This window comes from Lampetra planeri, chromosome 54 (genome assembly GCF_965212315.1).
Source record: "Lampetra planeri chromosome 54, kcLamPlan1.2.h2, whole genome shotgun sequence".
NCBI classification, from domain to species: domain Eukaryota; kingdom Metazoa; phylum Chordata; class Hyperoartia; order Petromyzontiformes; family Petromyzontidae; genus Lampetra; species Lampetra planeri.
In genome coordinates this window covers 6,869,481-6,890,387 of record NC_136160.1, presented here as the reverse complement: position 1 = coordinate 6,890,387, position 20,907 = coordinate 6,869,481, and the positions used below count along the sequence as shown (strand labels likewise).

At 52.0% G+C, this 20,907-nt stretch overlaps 1 protein-coding gene across 3 annotated transcripts in view; it reads right to left on the bottom strand.

Annotated features, from left to right (window-relative positions):
- Positions 1–6,689: 6,689 nt before the first annotated feature.
- The window catches only part of RSPRY1 (ring finger and SPRY domain containing 1), a 56,587-nt gene continuing 42,369 nt past the window's right edge, over positions 6,690–20,907 (bottom strand). For all 3 annotated transcript variants that reach the window (XM_078617445.1, XM_078617444.1, XM_078617446.1), the window contains 6 exons: positions 20,649–20,792; positions 17,243–17,354; positions 16,841–16,943; positions 13,450–13,602; positions 12,529–12,633; positions 6,690–12,251 (listed from right to left, as the gene is read on the bottom strand). In XM_078617445.1, the coding sequence (XP_078473571.1) occupies positions 12,155–12,251; positions 12,529–12,633; positions 13,450–13,602; positions 16,841–16,943; positions 17,243–17,354; positions 20,649–20,792 (714 nt within the window). In that variant the 3' untranslated portion in view covers positions 6,690–12,154. The remainder of the gene's footprint in view (positions 12,252–12,528; positions 12,634–13,449; positions 13,603–16,840; positions 16,944–17,242; positions 17,355–20,648; positions 20,793–20,907) is intronic.

Here is a 20,907-nt window from a genome sequence, read left to right as displayed (position 1 = left end):
TGAGTGTGTGTGAGAGTGTGTGTGAGAGTGTGTGAGTGTGAGAGTGTGAGAGTGTGTGAGTGTGTGTGTGAGCGTGTGTGAGCGTGTGTGAGTGTGTGAGAGTGTGTGTGTGTACATGTGCGGGGAGCGGTAGCACAACGGTTAACGACGCCGCACTACGAACTCGCCGACCCGAGTTCGATTCCCGCTCAGTGACCAACACCGGTGGCGATTATATCTGAACCGCTCCTGGACCTCCCCGAGGTCGACTCAGCCTTGCTTCTCCACCCCCCTCCCCCCTCCCCCCGGCAGCAGGAGTCGCTTGACGCGGTGAGGCCGAGCGCGCCGTCCCTGGACGTGGCCGGCCTGCTGGCCTGCGCCGGGTGCTCCGGCCGCGTGCGGCCCCCGATCCGCCAGTGCCCCCGGGGCCACCTCGCGTGCACCCCCTGCACCGCCGCCGCGGGGCCTTCCCCGCGTTGCCCGGCGTGCTGGGGGCCGGCGGCCGCGGCGAGGAACCTCGCGCTCGAGAGGCTGGCACTCATGTGCGGGGTCGCCACCTAGCGCCCCCTCCACGCCCACCCCCCCTTCCCCACCCGAGACATCTCCTCCAGCAAGCCGTGGAAGACCGCCTAGGGTCTTCGTCCTCCTGGGGTCTCCCTCCTCCTGCTGGGATCCTCCTCCTGCTGGGGTCTTACTCCACTACAATTCGCACGGGCGGGCGACGTTCGCTGCGACACAAGTTTGATGTACATGCGACGTACAGTGCCAGGTGGCGACTGTTGATACTTGCCGGGCGATGTGCACTGAACGTTCTACTTGTCTACTGGCCGCCTGTGAAAACTACTGATATCTCTGAACTACTGGACATTGTGAAAAAAAGCTTTAGAGCTCATCGGATTCCTCCAATCTAAAAGATTCTGAATGTAGGGGGCCCTATTGTAAAGTTTGACATCTCGGGACCGGCCCCCTCCTCCCAGCCCCCCTTTTGGGAAGTTCCGAGATCCTCCCCCCCACGTGCCTCCCCCACGTGCCCCCCACGTGCCCCCCCCCCACGTGCCCCCCCCACATGCCCCCCCCCCCACGTGCCCCCCCACGTGCCCCCCCCCCAACGTGCCCCCCCCCCCTGGAGTCGCGGGTTTGGTGAGACAAAAACGGTCGTGGATTATTGGAGTGACGTCACGGCCGCGTCCCAGCTGGAGATGGAGCGATGAAATGAGATCGTGTCCAGCGGGTGCTGGGTGGATTGTTTACTTGCATGGATCGGGGAGGTGTGCATCCATCACGTGACAAATCCCTTACTAATTGGCCGTGTCGGGTGGTGGAGGGTTACGACACATTTATACTTACGCGATCTAACCCAAAAATATTTATTATTAATTCCTGTGTAGGGTTTGTGCGATCTCTCTCCCTGTTCTTCGTGGGTTTCCTCCCAAACGACGCACAATTAAACCAAACAACATCCCAATGCTGCTGACAACTCCAGCTTGGATGATTACCTACAAGACCATCACTCAAAACTGCTCTAGAGGAGTCGTACAACCAGAGCTGCCAATGCTATCCAGTGGCCTGAAATCAAATCTATAGCTATAGATGACCAATGCGATAAATTATCATGTATTTTTATGATAGTGTGCTGCCACTACTGTTGTTACTCATGCTATTATGGATTGACTCATGCCGCTAGCGAAGGATGCTGGGTTTACTAATATGTGTTATGTATGACGCTATTGTAAACTTTAAATCACATTTCTTATGATCACTGTTACATTGTTTTTATAGCATTGTTTTAGTAATTTCTAGAAAGGTTTAGTTTAGCCCGATTTTTTTTATGTAGTATAGAGTTATACTTAAACATTTTAATCTACATTGTATTATGATTGTTATTGTGATCTAACATCAAAACGGGATTATTTTGCACATTTTGTACACAGCATAAACTAACGGTGCCTTTTTTGGAAGATTTTATTGTTTTTGTAGGTGATGTTTCAATTTGCGTACAGCAAATTTTAAATGTATCTTGTAATTTTATTGTTTGTTGCGGTTGCACCCGAATCAAGAGCCGAATGGCTCGCAGGGTTATTCCAAATAAATGAAACTGAAAACGGAAACTCAAATGGGATCACACGCAACACCAGTAGCACCCGCATCAGCATCGCCGCCTCCTGCGTAAAACTCGGCAGGAATCTCCAACAGAAAGAACCCATAGAGATGGCACAGATTCAGAGACTCATATAGATACCCATAGAGATGTATATAGACACATAGAAACCCATAGAGATACATGGAAATCCACAGAGACTCGTACAGATACATAGAGACCCATAGAGATACATAGAGACTCATCGGGATACAGAGACCGATAGAGATACACAGAGACCCATAGAGACTCATGGGGATACAGAGAGACCCATACAAATACAAGGAGACCCATAGAGATAGAGAACCATACAGATATATGGAGACCCATATATACATAGACCCACAGAGAATCATAGGGATGCATAGAGACCCATAGAAATTCACAGGAACCTATAGAGACTCATACAGATACATAGAGACCCATTGAGATGCATTACAGACGAGCCACTGAGGCCATGCAACACAAACTATAAACCGGTTTCGCGGCTCCTTCAACAGAGGACGACACAGTCTCTCTCTCTGCTGACGCCCCCTCTTGTCGTTGCAGCAGCAGATTTCGACATTGCCACCTAGCGCCTGAACTACATCGCTACTGCTGCTGCCGTCATAACGCAAGCCTAGGGTAGAATATGGTGTCAATTGGGTGCCACGGTGTCTAGGAGATATTAACTACCTCGCCTGGTATGCAGGAGGTCGTGGGTTCATTCCCGACCCTGACGATGCCTGCTGCTGTATATTTAGATTTTGCAGTGTCTCTCCGTGGTGGCGTGGATTTCTCCCTGGGTCGTTCGGTTTTTTCCTCCACATTTAGAATCAACATCACGCGTTTAGAGTGTTTGGCGACTATGAATTTCCACGTGATGATAAGCCATCACTTCGTTGAGCTATCGTTTGTGGCCGGGTCGCTTCTGAAAAAGAGCTGCGTAGCTCAGTGGGCCTTACCTGGTAAAATACTAAAAAGTAGTTTATAGTGTAGTGTATAAATCACCCCAGCGGCTTTCTGCAACTACAACAACGACAACAAAAACCCCACAACTGAACATCGCAAGCGGTGCGGTGTTAAAACTCGCCACTCGCGTCGACGTTTTCCGTGTCCTTGATCTCGCCCGAGACGTTTCCACGAGCGCGGTGTGACGCGTGGTGTGACGCGTGGGTGACGCGTGGTGTGACGCGTGGGTGATGCGCAGTGACGCGCGGTGTGACGCGTGGTGTGACGCGCTGTGTGACGCGTGGGTGACGCGCGGTGTGACGCGTTCCACGGGGCTCCAGTGACGTTTTGTCTCCAACCCCGCCCCCACCCAACACGACCGCGTGTTCACAGTCACGTGCCCTTCGGCGTCCGCGAGGTGTCGCTGTGGTCTGAGTGCGATGTTCTCTCGGGTCAGGGGTCGGCAATCTGCGGCTTGCTCCGGAGAAGCATGCGGCAAGTGCCGGATGAAGCTGGTATGGTGCGGGGCCTGTAGCACGATGCTATGAAGGGGCCCTAAATAAAAAAAACACGTAAATATTAGGACAGACACATGTTTTACTTGCACAGTAAAGGAATTTGATTTTTTTTAAATTGGCTATGCAGCCAGAAAATACGACAAATCGCTAACCTTAAACACCCAGTCGTTCGTAAAAGTCGAAGGCGGTATAGTACTATAGTAGCTTTCGTGACTGCAGGGATTCATCTTCTTGGTTCTTTCGGTAAAGTCACGTAGAAGGGAAGTAATAAAAGAATAAAAATAAAACATAATAAAATAATAAAAATAAAACATAATAATCGAGTCTCTCACCTTTCTGAAGAGATGCCGCGACTCCCCCTTCCAACCCAGCTTATACACATGCTCCAAGCACGTGTGCTGTTTCATTCAGACGCTGTCGCCTCGACAGACCTGGTTTCACCTGAGGACGGCTGCTTGCGTTGTGGCCGAAACGTCGTGAGAATTATTTTATTATGTTTTATTTTTATTATTGTATTACTTCACTTATACGTGACTTTACCGAAAGAACCAAGAAGAGTACTATAGTAATAGAGCAAGTGCAGATTCACTGAACCGGAATTGATAGCTTGAAAGCATTTAGCGCGGGGCCCTTGAAAGTGCGGGGCCCGTAGCAAATGTCGCTACTTGCGTAGCTACTTTCGCTACGAGGATAATCCGGCCCTGCATGCGGCGGCTCTTGAAGGCCTTGATGCTTCGTCACAACCCCCAAAGCCCCATCCGCCTGCTCTGATTCGTCCGTTGTTTTTTGACCGATATCGTCGATGCCCCTGGCAATGCCGGCCAGAACGTCGGGATGATGCAATGGATGATGACGTGAGGATGTGGAATAGACGCACGGCTACAATATATTAAAAGCCAGAACACCGATGTCACGCGAACTCCGCGGGTGACGTCACTCACGTGGAGCACACCCCCCTCATTAATAATCATGAGCGGGTGACGTCACTCCACATGGAGCTCCCCCTCAATAATCATGAGCGGATAACGTCACTCGTGGACCCCGCCCCCACCCCTTCATTAATAATCAAGAGCGGGTCATTATTTTCGATTGATTTCAGATTATCTGCAAACCACTTGTCCTTGGACGGGCTCTAGGCTGGTTTTATCTAAACAAGACAACTCGCTTCGTGACGTTACTTTGTAAAGGCCCCACCGTCTCCTATTTACCGCACCTCTTGAAGTGTTGAGCTTATCGACCAAAAAAAAATCGATTTTACAAAAATGTCTCTTCTTGTTATTTTGGTGACCGATCCCTGTTCTCGGTCGACTCAGCCCAAAGCCCAGCGCGCCTCGAGGGCACCTATCGTGTCGCCTTGGGGTGGTCACGCTGGCAGGGTCGGTCCCCTGTTCATTGATGCCTTCGAGGCCATGGCACACACAGCACAAGCCCTGTTGACGTACCCCAAGACAGGACTTCTCTCCACCCCGCTGTGTGCGATGACCGTATAAAGAACCCTGCTGCGGCTTTGAGAGTGCATTGGTTGACGCGTCCCCGTATTGTACCCATCATTTTATATCAGCATTCACGCTTTGTTTTTGGTTCCCCACGATGTATTTATGAGTTTGTTGCATCAAGCCAAAATGAGAAGTCGTGGGCAGTCGATGGTCATTTGATAATTTCCATGCGAGGTCCTGAACTGGTGTTGAAAATTGAATTATTTGGTGGGGTGCGCTTTTCTTCAATGACCACCCCCCCATCCCCCGCTCTTCTTTTGGGTCTCTCCCCCCCCCCCCACCTCGCCCCCCACCACATCCCCACAACCCCCAATGTCTCCCAATCGTGCTGTCAAGTGTCAGGTGCTGAGACAATAAAACCCGCGTGCAAATGTCGCCGGTCGGTGTCCCGTGCGTCCGTTAGCCTCCCACCGTGGCGAGCGAGAAGCCTCGCGCTAAGGGGCCGTTCATAAATGACGTCACGCGATTTTGGACGATTTTTGACCCCCCCCCCCCCCATCGTCACACGGCGTCACAAAAAGTCAGACCCCCCCCCCCCTCCTCAAATATGACGTCACAAAGCTCTGCCCCCCCCCCCAAATATAAAACATGCTTCAAATCGCTTTCAACTATTGTCATTGTAGTGCGTATTTTACGTGACGCTGCACTCTGATGATGGAGAAAATTTAGAACGTGTTGTCTATATTTAAAGTTGCGCATTTTGATGTGACGTCACATTTTTCAAACCCCCCTCGTCACACATCGTCACAAATGTCTGACTCCCCCCCCCCCCCCCCCCCTAGGTGCATGACGTAATTTATGGACGGCCCCTAAGCTATTTAATCGTTTTCCCACACCACGACACATCCCAGTTCACAGAGCACCAATTTCTAATGCCAAGGCGCCAACCCACCGCACGCCAAAGGCTCCGGACAGACCGGCCGCCACACTGACCGCAAGAGGTCGGTCACTGATCGGTTACTAGAGGGCAACTTACACCGGCTGCGTTGAATCTCGTCATGGAGCATAAACCACCATCACGCGAACTCCGATGGTCATCCTCGCGGCAGCAGCAGCAGCGGCTTTTGGCTGCGAGCCATCGAACAAAGACGGCCACCAGTATCGCGCGCTTTCGTTTGCCCTTCTGCGGCCGTCTGGAATGCTCTTCCTTCCGATATTGGGAAGCCAATGGGAGCTATGCGCTTTCAAATCATCGAGATTGAAACAGATTTTTTTAGAACTGCATTTTGTGTTTAGTTGAGCACGGCTGGCTACGTACGGTGCAAACGAAGTTCAACAGACATGCGTACAGGTCCCCCATTGTAGCGAGCCCATGGTCTCATCCGTCTGATCTGGCTTTCATGACTTTTAGATTTTTAGACTTGTTCAGTGTGCAGGACAGTGGTTACCTTCTCCTCGTTTGACCACTGGAAGCTCCTCCGCCTCACTTGAAACGTGGTTTACCGGAGATGTGATTTTTTTCGATATATTTCCATAGAATGTATGCGTGCTTTTAAAATCTCTGGATATTTGCGGTGTTTTCAATTGTCAAAAAAAATTATCGCTTTCGTCAAACGCATGCACGCAAAATCAAAGTGTTGACGTACAATAGTAAAAGATTAATAGCAGTACAAAAAACAAGAAACAATAGTTGGTCATTGTTTTTTTAATATCACAAATAATTTTTGTTACAGTATTTGTTGTACATAAACAACACTGCTGTGCTACACACATGTGAAACAATAAAATTATTCCGCATCTCCAGGGAGTGCTTCTTCACCTCCTCCTCGTCACGATGCAACGTCACAGTAGACGCGGAACTGGCGTGGATGGAAGTTGAACCACGCGGAGAGACGGAGCATCATGGGCGGTCTCCGCACGATTCAAACAGGGTCACGGGTTTTTACGTCACAGGAAGTGACGTTAGAAAGGCGGAGCAGAGGACCATGGCGCTCGACAAAATGGGTGCCGGGCCACGTGCGAAAACGCTCCACGCGTTTGGTGACGAACCAGCGACGAACTGGTGGATGAGTTTGGTTCAAAGAGAAACTTCCCCGACCCCCACCCCCTCCATCCAACGACCTATTTTCCACCCTCGCCCTCCCTCCAGCGTAAACTCACCGCAACATTACCGGGTTTGGTAAGCGCAGTCCCTACCTGGAGTGAATTCTCGGCATCACTTAAAACGTCGGTCTAAACTCGCTTTCTTGACAATCAAACATTTTACTGCACTCTCATTTTTAAGGGGGCGGGGTGGGGGCGGAGAGGGGAGGGGACAAATCATGGGGAAATTGACCCTGTGGATTCTTTTGCAAATCCGAATGATGCTGAACGAGCCCTCGAGAAAGTGAGGAAATAACACATAAGCGATGGCGAGCGAACGACCTAAATAAAATATGCCACCCGTTCACGTTCCGCACAGCGTCAATGGGAATACCTTCACGTACATAAATGTGATAAACTGTCCCGAAAGCACTTCACAAATGTGGTCATTTTGTTTTGCGCACTGGTACACTTTAAGGTCACCGGTCGAACGGGCATTGGCTCATCACAACATCGAGCAATTGTGTTTTGCAGGCTGTGCATTGACAATAATCAATAACTTAAAACACACACACACACATATACACACACAACACCGTTTTCCTTAACCCATCACACCACCAACGTTTAGCCTGCTCCTCTCCTCCCACCTTCACATCTCCAGCTGACAAACACGTGGCATCATCGTCATCGCTCCCACCGGGATCGGCCCAGAGGCAGCAGCGATGGGCGCAACAAGTTGCGAGCGACGTTAAAACCACGAGTCGTGTGCAACTCAAGCGGAGCGACGACGCGGGGCCAGCCGAGCACTCGGCAATGGGTTGTGAATCACGCGTTCAAATTTGGCCGAGGGTCGTTTTCCCCAGGAGAATCGGAAAAAGAGGGGCAGCAGCTACTGCAGCTACTGCTGCTGCCTAGAGATTAAGTTTGGGTTGTCAAGGCGACACAGCGCGATGCGGAGCGAACGGCCGCGTCGATTCGTATGAAGTGGATGCGTCCCCGAGATGAGTTTGGGCTCCGAATGGGAATTCAAGTTACGGCCTTTAGAACATTAGGGGTGCAACGCCAACTGCGTTTTGCATCCCAAAGTGCGTTCATTAAACTGCAACACGCTGCGGGGTTCTTAGTTTTTGTTTGGTGGGTGTGGAAATTTCCAGCTGCATTTTGTTGTCCTGGAATTGTTTACTGCTTTGAAATCGGGATTATTTAACGTTGCCGGCTCCTGTCGTATTCCCGCCGCGTGCTCCGATTCTTCCCATTGCTGTGCCTCAAAAACGGCGAGTCCTGCCTGCCAAGCAGACCTACTGCTGCTGCTGCTGCATACCGCTGCTGCACACCACCGGCCGCTGTTGCTGCTGCCGCAGAGAGAGGGGGGGCAACACTTGTATGGCCGCAAAAAGGCAGGTAAGTAAGCACGCTACAGAAAGTTACGAGGGGTTGGGGGGGGGGGCCTTAAGACCACTCCAAGAACGAACCCGCGGGTATTAAGTGTTGTCGTATTAGTTAGTGTGGATTTATGAACAGCCGGACATATGCCAAATACACCAACACCAAATACAGCACTGCTTTGATAACGATTACAGTATAAATAAGGCTAAGATGCATTTTTTTTCATTTCACAAGTACAATCCCATCCCTTTGAATAGGCTGCATTTCCATAATAAAGATGTTTTGGTTGAGATCGTGTGAACCATAAATGTGCCGTTAAATGTACTTATAGACCGAAACAGGACTTCACTTTTTTTCTGGCTGATCGCCTGATGAAGCTGGTTGTTGTAATCACCAGTGGAAACATCACTGTACTCGAATTGTAAATGTTGTAGTGGGCTTACTCTCCGACACACTGGTGTGCTGTGCCGGTAAGTAATTGGCACGTTTTGTTCATCACGTGACAAACCTTACTAATTGGCTGTGTCGGGTGGTGGTGGGTTTAACGACACATTTATATTTTACGCGATGTAACCCACACAAAAAAAAAACCTTTGATGGATATTGGTCGCGAAAGCCCACGTGTTCAACTAGACTGCATTTACAGTTATACGCATTTGTAAAAAAGAAACGATAGCAAGTCTATTCAACGTCCAGTATCGAACCAGGCGAGGGCCCAATGCGAAATATTATCTCTGTTGCGAAATTATTTCAAATTGGCGTAATCAAAAATTAGCATTTTGCTGCACACTCTAGCGTCGTTTCGTCACGGGGAGGTGTTCATTCCGTGTACGGTTTATACATCATTGCAATGTTGTACTTATAAACACCGGCTTCAACCTCTGGCCTCACACGGGATCGTTGGTGCAACGGTATCGATTAAGTTGGTGAACAACACAAGAGGATTCTTAAATTAACGGTTCAGGTGTAAATGTCCCCAACAATTACGTTGTGACGCCATCAGCTCTCAGCTAAATCTACCCAGCTACAGCAAGCTGCCGATGGGTTGGGACTGCTGACTTTTGAACCAAACGGGCATCTCCGTCTTGCAAATGAGCTCGGGCGTGGAAACCGCTGCCTGCTAACATCCAGTGTAAAATTATGGCATTGTGGAACGAACGAAAGTCAAATTCCCAAAGCGAATGTAAAAAACAATTATTGTAAACTCAAAGGAAAGCTACCCGACTGAACCCCAAACCTTGTGTTCACAACGGACACTCGCGTACCAACCGAGCGTCTTGTAAACCAGGGGTTTCCATCTCTCAGAGGTCACCTAACCCCCCCCCTACCCAGATAACCTAATGCTCACCCCCGAGCGACCGCTGGGAGCGATCAGGATCCCTGCACGGATGACCCCCTTGACGACTGAGCGCCGCCGCCGCTGTTGTGAACAAACCAAAACGCACACCCATGGCACGCGCGTTCACTTTCGCATTTTACATGCAGCAGCAGTCCCCCGCCCCCCCCCCCCTCCGTGGTTGTTCTTGCACGGGCACAGCTTGACGAAGCCAAAGCACACCGACATTTAAAAACGTAGTTCCGCGACCGACTAACACGCTGGCTCAGGCCTGGTTGTTTAGCCCATTTTTTCCCGATATCGGGAGACGGTGGCGGACGTGGCCCCGGTGGCGGCAAGCACCTATCGCCACCCCCATCGCACCGCTCGGTTAACGGCTCCAATCCAGCGATCGTAACCCCATGGGCGGTGTTATTATGAACGCTAAACACATACTACGTGACGTCCGCTTCACGGCAGGACTAACAACAGTAAAGAAAAACATCACGCGATGTAATTCGCAAGAGTCGGGGGCCGCATCGTGCCACCGGCGGGGGTCACGGTCAAACATTTTGCCCGAATTGTGAAACAATCACACTGCAGATTACTCAAAAGGAATATACGGAACAATCATCACCCCGCCCAAACCCTACTACTGCGAAAAAAACTTGGCAAGACTTCCTTCCTGGGTAAACAAGCGTCGTAATAATCCTCTTCAGGCCTTCCAGACAAAACTTTTAGAGAGGTTAAATTGGAGCGACACCAGCTAGCACCGGCGTGTGTGCTAAACAAAATCGGGTTTAGCATCTGCCCTGGTCGCTGAACAAAGGTGAACCACATTTTGAAAAGTTTTTCGGTATATATTTTTTCACCTTTTGTTCGTGTAAAGTAAACAAAAGAAGCAAGCCAAGTATTAATTTACGGATATCGACATGAAAAATAAAACCGGGTCATTTTTATCTTTTGCTGTTTCAAAACTGGAACGTGATCGCTTGTGGCAATACAGGGTGCTTCAGAAAAATGCTAACACTTATATGGGACTATCGTTTTTAATGATAAAATAACGGATAATACACTGTATCATGATAACAAATGTAATGTTAATAGCTTCAAAAAGTCAAATAGTCTCCACTTGTTCGCCATCATTGTCAACACGTTGCCTGGAATCTTCTCCAGGTGGTCTCCAGAGCCCGGAGGCAGCACATTTCCTGTGGCGTTGTTATAAATTCTCAGAAGTGTCAAGACATTTTGAAGCACCCTGTATTCTCGGAGAAGGCAAACGGAGAATCTGCCAATTGGAAACATCGGTTGGTGGCTGTGTGGCGCGCGACGGTGGCCGGAACTGGCTGGAATGAAACAAGAAGACTGGCGTGAGCGCAGAGAGGCTTTGAACATCTTCGACGCAGCAAGCGAGTGGTGAGAACAGACGATGTGTTTAAAAAAACAGAAAACCACTTGAGAGATTGCGCAAGACACGGGCGAGAGGCCGAAGGGTTTACAAAAACTCAAAATACGGAGAGACACGGAGAGGACACGCGACGCCGATGTGACGACGCTCGTCCGCTTATTTGCATCAAAAATATAAGTGACATCTTTAGAACGCAGGCTTCCACCGGGGGAGGGAGTTACAACTTAAGGCTTTCTTCATTAAGAGTCCACCGCGCCCATCATTCGAACGTCATCTGTGCTCGTGCACCCACCGGATAAGGTCCCGGGGGGGTCACACTGTGTCCCGGAAGAAGAGAAGCAGGCGTTTGAAAATTTGGTCCTAAAGGGAAAGCTGTTCGGGTGGCCACAAGTTGCAGACCCGCTTGAAAATAATCGCACTGGTTTTTGTTGTTGTAATATATACGTATATCACGTGTGTGTGTTTGACGAAGGTCCCACGGAACCGGAAGCGATGGCTACCGGTGCGACACGGGCCACCTGCGTTGGCTTCAATTCCTGCCGGGCGCCAACGCGGTCCACCGGATCGCCGGGTCACATCGGCCAACGGCCGGAAAAGCCGCCGCTCGGCGCACGCACAAAACGCTCAATTCCACGCAACTCGCCGGGGGAAAAACTGGCCCCACGTGCGTCGACCGCCCGCATCCGCGTGCCGCGTGCCGCGTCCTCATCCTCGCCCCGCCGCTCCGTCTTGCGCCAATGCCGACTGAGAAACGAGGCGGCCTGGAGCTGCCACTTTCAGTCGAGTCTTTCAGGCATCGCTCAGCCATTTCCGCACCGACCCCTCCCGGCACACAAGGGAGCCTTCACGCGAAGCTTGCACCAAGTGGCCGGTCCTCGCTTGGGTGATCGGGCGAGCGGCAGTGCGGGTGGTCGTGAGCGAACGAGTGCCAGCGCTCACCCCGACCGGACAGGCAAGGCGCTAGGAGGAGCAGGGCTGCACGGCGTTGCGCATTTTGATGTCCTTGCGGCACAGCGGGCACACCTCGAGCTGCAGGGCGCACGGCATGCACAGGTCCCTGCGCACATGGCCAAGCGAACAACACACACGCGGTGACGCCACCGGCCTGATCGCCGCATCGGTGATGGTGTCGGTGCTACTTACGACAGTGACGGTCACGGTGAAGGTGTCGGTGTCGCTGCTGGTGATGATGATGATGATCGTTACAACCATGACGGTCGCGGTGAAGGTGTCGCTGCTGGTGATGATGGTGTTGGACACGCTGGCGATCGCGTGTTCCCCCCCCCTCCCCGGATCCCCCCCCACCTTCTCCCCCACCCCCCTATCGTCCTCACCGGTGTCCGCATGGCAAGAGTTCCGTGTCGGCCATGTTGTCGCAGCACAGCGAGCACGAGTTCTCTTTGATGCTCAGCTGCCGCAGCAGGGCCAGCTTCATGTGCCTGGCGGGACACGCGGCGCGCGCAACAAAATCAACAACCGCGAGCGCCAAAATCAACGACCGCGGGTGCCAAAATCTACGACTCCGAGCGCCAAATTCTACGGCTGCAAGCGCCAAAGTCAGTGACCGCAAGCGCCAAAATCAACGACCGCCAGCGCCGCTCACGGGGAGGTCGTGACAACGGCGCAGGCAGCCCTCGCCAACACGGCAGAAGCCCGCATGCTCCGGTTAGCGCAACGGCCGGCGCCTTCCCGATGGCGACGTGCAATGCTCCGCGATGCCGCCAGACTGTTTAGCGGTGTCCGTGACTTCACTCTTTTACTATTTTTATTTTACCAGGTATCAAGATGCAACATTGCCACAAATTATAGCTCAGTGAAGTGGCTTATAGTCACGAGGAAAATTTATAGCAGCAGCCAAATACGCGCGATGTTGATTCTAAATGTGAAGGGGAAAACCGGAGGACCCGGAAAGAAATCCACGTGACCACCACAAAGAGAGGGACGTGCAACTCCAAATATACAGGAGGCGGTGGGCACGGGGGTCCGGGATCAAACCCATGACCTCCTGCACACCAGGCGGAGGTAGTTAACATCTCCTTAGCCACCGTGGGGCCTGGAAAAAAACTAAAACTTGGCAGGACCCTCCTCAAAAAATTGTCTTGAAACTCAGCGAGGCTGATTGGGGTCAACAGGCGCAGCAGCAGCAGCAGCAACAACCACCACAAGTACGCTCGAGAGCATGGCTGGCCGCGCGACGGACGAACGGGTCGATGAAGGACACGACCTCCGCGAGAGGCCAAGCCTGTTGGCCGTGCCTGGGCAGGATGAGTTTGTCCTGGCTGTTGAGCGTGGCGCACTCGTTGAAGGTGGAGAAGCGCACGGCGGGCGGGTGCTTGAACGGCTGCGCGCCGAAGTTGAACTCGCACTGCTGGTAGGACATGAAGCTCGCGGCCGCAAAGAACCCCGACCTGTCGGGAGGCACGGGGTGGGGGTGGGGTGGGGGAACGCGACACGGCCGCGTGAACGCACGCACGACGGATTGCGCCGAGCACGGTGGAGAAACCGGCACGGGTACCAGCACGGCACAGGCGGTTTGCCAGCGCCAATTTAACCAAGTTGAACCGGAACGGAAGCTGGCCTTCAACATCCAAATCTGGCTGGGGGGGGGGGAGGTCTGTGCTAGGGGTGTGTGTATGTGTGTGTGTGCTAGTGTGTGTGTGTGTGCGTGCTAGGAGTGTATGTGTGTGTATGGGGAGTGGTAGTGTAGCGGTTAGCGCGCTGCGCTACGAACCTGGCAACCCGGGTTCGATTCCCGCTCACGGCAAACACCAGTGACGATTATTATCTGTACCGGTCCTGGGCCTCCCCTAGGTTGACTCAGCCTCAAATGAGTAACTGGTGTGACGTGTAAACATCGCCACTGGGGAGACCGGGCGTGGTGTTGGCCACCTACACCCTCGTGTGCCGTGCCGGCCTTTATAGGTGCTCGCTAACAGCACTTGCCCCTACAGTCTGTTAAGGTTATACGGGGGATGTTTGTCTTTTTGTGTGTGCCCTAGCGTGCGTGTGCTAGTGTGTGTTTGTGTGCTAATGTGTGTTTGTGTGCTTTGACTTCCCAGAGGCATAAATATCACATCTAGGACAGACGGGAACATATTCAACATCAACCGTTTCAAAGCCAAGTCGAAAACATCAATCACATCCGTTATTGAATTCAAATATGCTGATGATGCCCAAGTCAGCACCTGCTCAGAAGCTGACATTCAGGTCATCGTCAACATGTTCACAGACGCTTACAGCAGGATTGAATACCAGCAAAACAAAGATCCTTCTTCAACAAGCTCCGGGAGGACAGATCCCACCCCCTACAATCACTACCAACAATGCAATTCTAGAAATTGTTCCCAGTTCCCCATACTTAGGCAGCCATCTCTCTAGCAATGTCTTCATCGATTATGAAATCCAACATCGGCTTGCCCGAATTAGTGCTGCCTTTGGAACACTGAAGAACAGGGCCCTTGAAGACCACGACATTACGGCCAAGACCCAAGTGGTTGTGTATAATGCTGTGATCATTCCAAACCTCTTATATGGGTGCAGAAACCTGGACCACCTATCGTAAACACGTAAAATCTCTCATCGACACTGTCTCAGGAAATACTAAACATCACCTGGGAAGAAAGACGAACTAATATCAGTGTCCTAGAGCGATCCAACTCATCATGATGAAGTGTCAACTCAGAGGGCAGGTCACCTTGTGGGGATGAATGACTCGAGGCTACTTAAGCAAAGCTTCTGTTCCCAGCTCAGGGATGGATCACGTGCTGCCTGAGGTCAAAGGAAGCGTTTCCAGGACAACCTTAAAATGCACCTCAAGCAAAGTCACATAGATCCAAACAACTGGGAAATCTATGGCTCTTGATAGACCATCATGGAGGGCCAAAATCAACAATGGAACTCAGCATTTTGAGGCTGAACGAAGAGAGTTGATAGCCAGGAGAAGAGCACGCCGCAAAGCACACACACACCAGAGACAGAGACAACAACGAGTGTGAGCTCCAGGGTGGACCATCCTGGTGCCCCCACTGTGCCAAGATCTGCAGGTCAGGGATTGGCCGATTCAGCCATCTCCAAACCCATGGCCAGCCAGGTCCACCTCACAACAAGTTACACCTGGAGGGACATCACTCACGAGGGATCCCAGAAGAAGAAGAAGTTTGTGTGCTAGTGTATGTGTGCTAGTGTGTGTGTGCTAGTGTGTGTGTGTGTGTGCTAGTGTATGTGTGCTAGTGTGTGTGTGCGTGCTAGTGTATGTGTGCTAGTGTGTGTGTGTGTGTGCTAGTGTATGTGTGCTAGTGTGTGTGTGCGTGCTAGTGTATGTGTGCTAGTGTGTGCTAGTGTATGTGTGCTAGTGTATGTGTGCTAGTGTGTGTGTGCTAGTGTATGTGTGCTAGTGTGTGTGTGCGTGCTAGTGTATGTGTGATAGTGTGTGTGTGCTAGTGTGTGTGTGTGTGCTAGCGTGCTAGTGTGTGTGTGCTAGTGTGTGTGTGTGTGCTAGCGTGTTAGTGTATGTGTGCTAGTGTGTGTGTGCGTGCACATGGCCTGGCACAAGCGTCGCGGTGACGTCACCGCCACTTAGTGGCGAATGGCGGTTGTTGTTGTTGTGTGCGTGCTAGTGTATGTGTGCTAGTGTATATGCTAGTGTGTGCTAGTGTGCTAGTGTATGCGTGCTAGTGTATGTGTGCTAGTGTATGTGTGCTAGTGTATGTGCTAGTGTGCGTAACGCGTCTGACGTCAGCCTGAAAGGCGCCAAACACAGTGTCGCCGCGTCAGCTACGCGCGTCTCGGAGAAAAACAAACCCCGTGCTTCGTGCCATACCTGCTCGGCACGGCGCCAGCACGGCTCGTGTGGTGGAAAAAAATCAACCGGAGAAATAATTCGTTCGGTGGAAGATCTCATTATGCTCACCGGGCAGTATTGATTTGAAGTTAAACCGATGTATCGGCCGATATTCGGCTTTGAAAAAAATATCGGTATCGGAATTTATGCCAACTGATGTGTCCCGATGCTTTAAACATGAACCAAAACAATCGATTCTTGCTCCTGTAAATCTATGTTTGACAAGTTGGTATTGCTATTTGCTAAATGATCTGGGAGAGGGAGCTCTATAATAAAGGTTTATTCTGGTTAGATTGCGTGAATATGTGTCATTAAACCCGCCACCATCCGACACAGCCAATTAGTAAGGTTTCTCACGTAAACTAAACGTGCCAATTCGTTACTTGTACAGCACACCGGTGTGTTGGAGAGTAAACCCACGACATTTACAATTCTAGTACGATGTTTCGCCGGTAATTACAACAACCAGCCTTGCAAAAATGTGTGTTTAAAATTAAGCAAATTGTTCCTCAAATATTGAAAGCTTAATAAACATAAGTGTTTTAAATTGATTAGAAAATGTTGCATTTTTTTACAAAATATCGGTCGCTATATCAGCAATCGGTGGACGAGAACTCTCCAAAAAAAATCGGTATCGGCATCGGAGCCAAAAATCTGGCATCGGTCCGGCTCTAAAATCCACCCTTGCTTCGTGCCACGCCGGCTTGGCACAGCCCCGGCACGGATTGCGCAGAACGCCCACAATTGCTTCTCTGTGGTTGCGTCCCGGTTATATCAAAGCGTTGTGCGTCACTTGGTAAACGTACGATGCCGATCCGAAGACTTGTTTCTCAGGCGGCAACGGCGTGCCGTTGAGGGAGAACACCATTTGCTTCTTGTTGAGGTCCAGGAGAAAGCCGACCGTGTCTCCTGCGATGACAACAGCGGCACACGATGGGTCCCATCTGGCATCATCTCCATATCGCAGCAGGTTTGCGTGTCTCTCTCCCCGTGGTGGCGCAGAATTTTCTCCGGGTCCTCCGGTTTTTCCCTCCACATTTAGATTGAATGTGCATTCAGAGTATTTGGATGCGATAAAATTCAAGATAAGCCACTTCGTTGAGCTATCAATTGTGGCCAGGTCGCTTCTGAAAAAAAGCTATATAGCTCAGTGGGCCTTAACCTGGTTACATTTTTCTTTAATAAAAACATTTGTTGAAGTTTAGTACCTTCCTTCCAGCAGGGGTGTGCGTGGGGCTTGCTCTTGGCGTTGTACCAGATGAGGCGACGGCACCCGTCGTACGCACACGAGTATTCGTCATCTCCGATCCCGTAACCTTCCTGAAGGCGCAGCGGTAGCAGTAGCAGCAGCAGCGGCAGCAGCAGCAGCAACAACAATGGGAGCAACAGTGACATTAGCAACAGCGGCGGCAGAAACAGCAGCGGCAGCAACAGCAACAACAGCAACAACAGCAACAACAGCAGCAGCAACAACAGAAATAGCAGCAGCAACAGCAGCGACAGCAGTAGCAACAGCGGCGGCAGCAACAGCAGCAACAACAACAGCAGCGACAGGAGCGGCAGCAGTAGCAGTAACAACAGCAGTGGCAGCAACAACAACAGCAGCAGGAGCAACGGCAGCGACAACAGCAGCAGCAGCAACAACAGTAACAACAGCAGCGGCAGCAACAACAGTAACAACAGCAGCGGCAGCAACAACAGCAGCATCAGCAACAACAGCAGCAGCAACAGCAAGGACCGCGATTCATCAACAGCTCGCCAGCGAGACACTGGGCTCAAGGCAAACAATTCCGTATTATTGCCTCCAATGATGCTGCCTCAAAGGAGAAAAGGCGTGGCGGCGTCATGGTTAACGCTTCCTGTTGGGACTTGAGCTCAATTTCGAGTCACGTACGAAACCGTTTGTAATCAAGATATAACGATTGTTGGAGAGGCACAACCAAAAAACACAGCAGAACATGTGTAGTGGTGATACGCGCTGGGTGTATATGTCGTGTGCCAGCGCGTATGTACGGGTGTGTGTGCGGTGACGCGCGCTGACGGGGAGGAGCAGGCGTCAGTGCGCGGGTGGGGGTAGTGCTGCTGATTGGCTGTGTGCCGGTGACGCGCCCAGAGGGAGTGATCGGGTAGCAGCGCGGTGTGATTGGTTGGGGAGTGGAAACACGCGCTGAGCGGAACCGGATCGTGGGGATAGAGCGTGGGGATTGGGTAACTGAGGAGCGGTGCCGACGTTGAGGTCCGCATCCGCTCCGTCTCCCGGGAAGAAGGGGTATATAAGGTGATGCACAGAGGAGCAGGGGGCAGAAGTGGAACCATCTAAGAATGAAGAGGAAGGTGCAGAGATAGAGCCCGGAGAGGAGAGTAAGGGAGAGTAGAAGCTGAGTGATGTATAGTGTGTAGCCAGCGAGATAGAACGGTCTACACGAGCTGAGTAATGTATAGTGTGTAGCCAGCGAGATAGAACGGTCTACACGAGCTGAGTAATGTATAGTGTGTAGCCAGCGAGAGCGGGGCCGGCCCTTTCAGGCCCGTTCCGCGCCGTCTGGAGCAGCCGGAACCGCCGGACGGTCGTCAGTGTCCCGCCCCATACGATGGACCAGCCAGACGGACTCGCGCCAGGTCGTGCTACTTTGCATGACCTGCCTCGTGAGGAGTCGGGGCAGTTGGAGCGCCTCGTCACTGCGTGTAGTCGCAGGGACGTGGGGCGCGTTCGTTTCGAATTTGCTCGTATCGTGTTATTGTTGACTTTTCGGGTTCATTGTCAATCTGTACATAGTTATTCTTGTTGTTGTTGTTGTTGTGTTGTGTTACGGGGCACACTCGGGGGGTTACGGGGTTTTTTTTGTTGATTGTCGTTTTATCGTCGCGGTTGGTTGTTGTTAGCAGCCGGGCCGGCTGCGAGCTATGTGGGAGGGGGTGATGTAGTGGTGATACGCGCTGGGTGTATATGTCGTGTGCCAGCGCGTATGTACGGGTGTGTGTGCGGTGACGCGCGCTGACGGGGAGGAGCAGGCGTCAGTGCGCGGGTGGGGGTAGTGCTGCTGATTGGCTGTGTGCCGGTGACGCGCCCAGAGGGAGTGATCGGGTAGCAGCGCGGTGTGATTGGTTGGGGAGTGGAAACACGCGCTGAGCGGAACCGGATCGTGGGGATAGAGCGTGGGGATTGGGTAACTGAGGAGCGGTGCCGACGTTGAGGTCCGCATCCGCTCCGTCTCCCGGGAAGAAGGGGTATATAAGGTGATGCACAGAGGAGCAGGGGGCAGAAGTGGAACCATCTAAGAATGAAGAGGAAGGTGCAGAGATAGAGCCCGGAGAGGAGAGTAAGGGAGAGTAGAAGCTGAGTGATGTATAGTGTGTAGCCAGCGAGATAGAACGGTCTACACGAGCTGAGTAATGTATAGTGTGTAGCCAGCGAGATAGAACGGTCTACACGAGCTGAGTAATGTATAGTGTGTAGCCAGCGAGATAGAACGGTCTACACGAGCTGAGTAATGTGTAGTGTGTAGCCAGCGAGAGAGAACGGTCTGCACGAGCCGAGTATGCATACGGTGTAGCCAGCGAGAGAGGAAGGTCTGCACGAGCCGAGTATGCATACGGTGTAGCCAGCGAGAGCGGGGCAAAGTCTACACGAGGCGAGTGGAGAGTGTAGCAGAGGCGCAGAGTCTACACGAGGCGAGAGAGGAGTGTAGCCGAGGCGCGGAGTCTACACGAGGCACAGAGAGCCGGCAGCACAGAATCCTGAGTCAAGAGAAGTGCAGTGTGAAGAAGAGAGGCCACGCGTTGTATTGTTACAAGTCAAGATTTAATAAAAGAAGTGTGTTCCCGTCAAGGAGTTTCCTGCCGTCATTTTCCAATACTTCACATGTATAAATATATATTACAACTATCCTCCGTATAGCCTTAACAGACTGTTGGGGCAAGTGCTGTTAGCGAGCACCTATGAAGGTAGGCACGGCACACGAGGGGGTGGGTGGCTAACACCACGCCGACCGCCTTTGTCTCCCTAGTGGCGATGTTTACACATCACACTGGGTACTCATTTGAGGCCGAGTCGACCTAGGGGAGGCCCAGGACCGGTTCAGATAATCGTCACTGGTGGTTGGCCGTGAGCGTGAATCGAACTCGCTATACGCGGGACACCGGCGTGTCCCGTGAATAGATGGGAGAAGTGTGGAACGGTGAAGTCGCACACAAAGACAATGATCCCCCCCAATAGCCTCAACAGACTGTTGGGGCAAGTGCTGTTAGCGAGCACCTATGAAGGCCGGCACGGCACACGAGGGATGGGGGGTAGCCAACACTACGCCTGGCCACCTTTGTCTCTCCAGTGGCAATGTTTTTACACACCGCACCAGGTACTCATTTGAGGCCGAGTCGACCTAGGGGGGGACCGAGACCGGTTCAGATAATCGTCACCGGTGTTGGCCGTGAGCGGGAATCGAACTCGAGACGCTGGGTTTGTAGCGCAGCGGCGCTAACCGCTACACCACCGCTCCCCACACTCATGCACACACACACACATACACTCTCACAGACACTCTCACCGACACTCCGTAGAGGTTCTGCGGGTGCGCGCCGCCGTTACGTGTGTGTGTGTGCGCGTGCGCAGCTCACGTGGTTGAGGAACTTGCTGTTCTTCGTTGCCCAGCCGATCTGCATGACGCCGCACGTCACGACCATCACCTCGTAGTACCACACGCCCGAGTCCACACAGAACGTGCAGCGCACGCTCTCAAACGACGACGCGTCGCACCGCGCCTGCCACAGACAAAGATACACCCCGAACAGCTTGAAACTGACTCTTGGGGCCAGTGCCGTTCGCGAGTAGCACACGAGCGGATTGGTGGCCAACAACCACGCCCGGCCGCCTTTT